Source organism: Myotis davidii, unplaced genomic scaffold (assembly GCF_000327345.1).
Source record: "Myotis davidii unplaced genomic scaffold, ASM32734v1 scaffold807, whole genome shotgun sequence".
Lineage (NCBI taxonomy): Eukaryota > Metazoa > Chordata > Mammalia > Chiroptera > Vespertilionidae > Myotis > Myotis davidii.
In genome coordinates, this window is record NW_006298272.1 from 521,690 (window position 1) to 522,488 (window position 799).

General features: G+C 59.7%; 1 protein-coding gene across 1 annotated transcript in view; it reads left to right on the forward strand.

Moving 5' to 3' along the window:
• Nucleotides 1–799, forward strand: part of ARHGEF10 (Rho guanine nucleotide exchange factor 10) — a gene marked incomplete at its 3' end in the record, with an annotated part of 48,113 nt that overhangs the window by 34,451 nt on the left and 12,863 nt on the right. The window contains exons 19-20 of the mRNA XM_006773930.1: nucleotides 1–9; nucleotides 131–229. The exon at nucleotides 1–9 is cut by the window's left edge and continues 94 nt beyond it. Of these exons, the coding sequence (XP_006773993.1) occupies nucleotides 1–9; nucleotides 131–229 (108 nt within the window). The remainder of the gene's footprint in view (nucleotides 10–130; nucleotides 230–799) is intronic.

The window sequence follows — 799 nt, forward strand, 5'->3', positions numbered from 1 at the left end:
GAAATAAAAGTTCACTGACCTCACAGGGCTGTGACTCTGTTTTTACCCTCTCAGGGCTATGGCTGAAGTGCACGTGATCGGGCAGATCGTAGGGGCCACCGGCTTCTCGGAAAGTAGCCTCTTCTGCAAGTGGGGCGTCCACACAGGTACACGGCCGTGTTCAGCACCTTCACGCCCGCCTGCAAGGAGTCCTGGCTCAGCAGCCTGCAGATGGCCAAGCTCGCGCTGGGTGAGGCGTGTCCCCTAGGCGAGGGGCGTCCCCTAGACGAAGTTTTAATCGCACTGTATATGCGCGCCTGCACGTGGTATTTGGGGGCGGGGGGCGAAGGAGGAGGCCCTGACCATGACCATTCATCCCCCTGAGAATGGCTCTTGTTTTGTTTTTTAAAGATATGTTTTCACTGATTCCAGAGAGGAAGACACACCCCCCATTGGAGATGGAGCCCACAACCTGGGCCTGTGCCCTTGACCAAGAATCGACCTGTGACCTTCTGGTTCATAGGTCGATGCTCATTCACTGAGCCACACCGGCCGGGCCCCCTAAGCATGTTTTTAAGCGGAAGCTCATCCAGAGGAGGCATTGATGGAGCCTGTGATGGAGGGAGCATGGGGAGAAAGCCCCCACTGCTCTAAAGCAGCGGTCATGTCCGCTGACACTGTTCTCACGTGTTCCAGCCCCAAGCCAGGAGCCCGGCCCTGGGTCCCGTGGGGGCTGGGTCCCGCCCAGTCTGGGTCCTATGGGTGCTGGGTTCCGCCCAGGCTGGGTCCTGTGGGGGCTGGGTCCCGTGGGGGCTGGGTC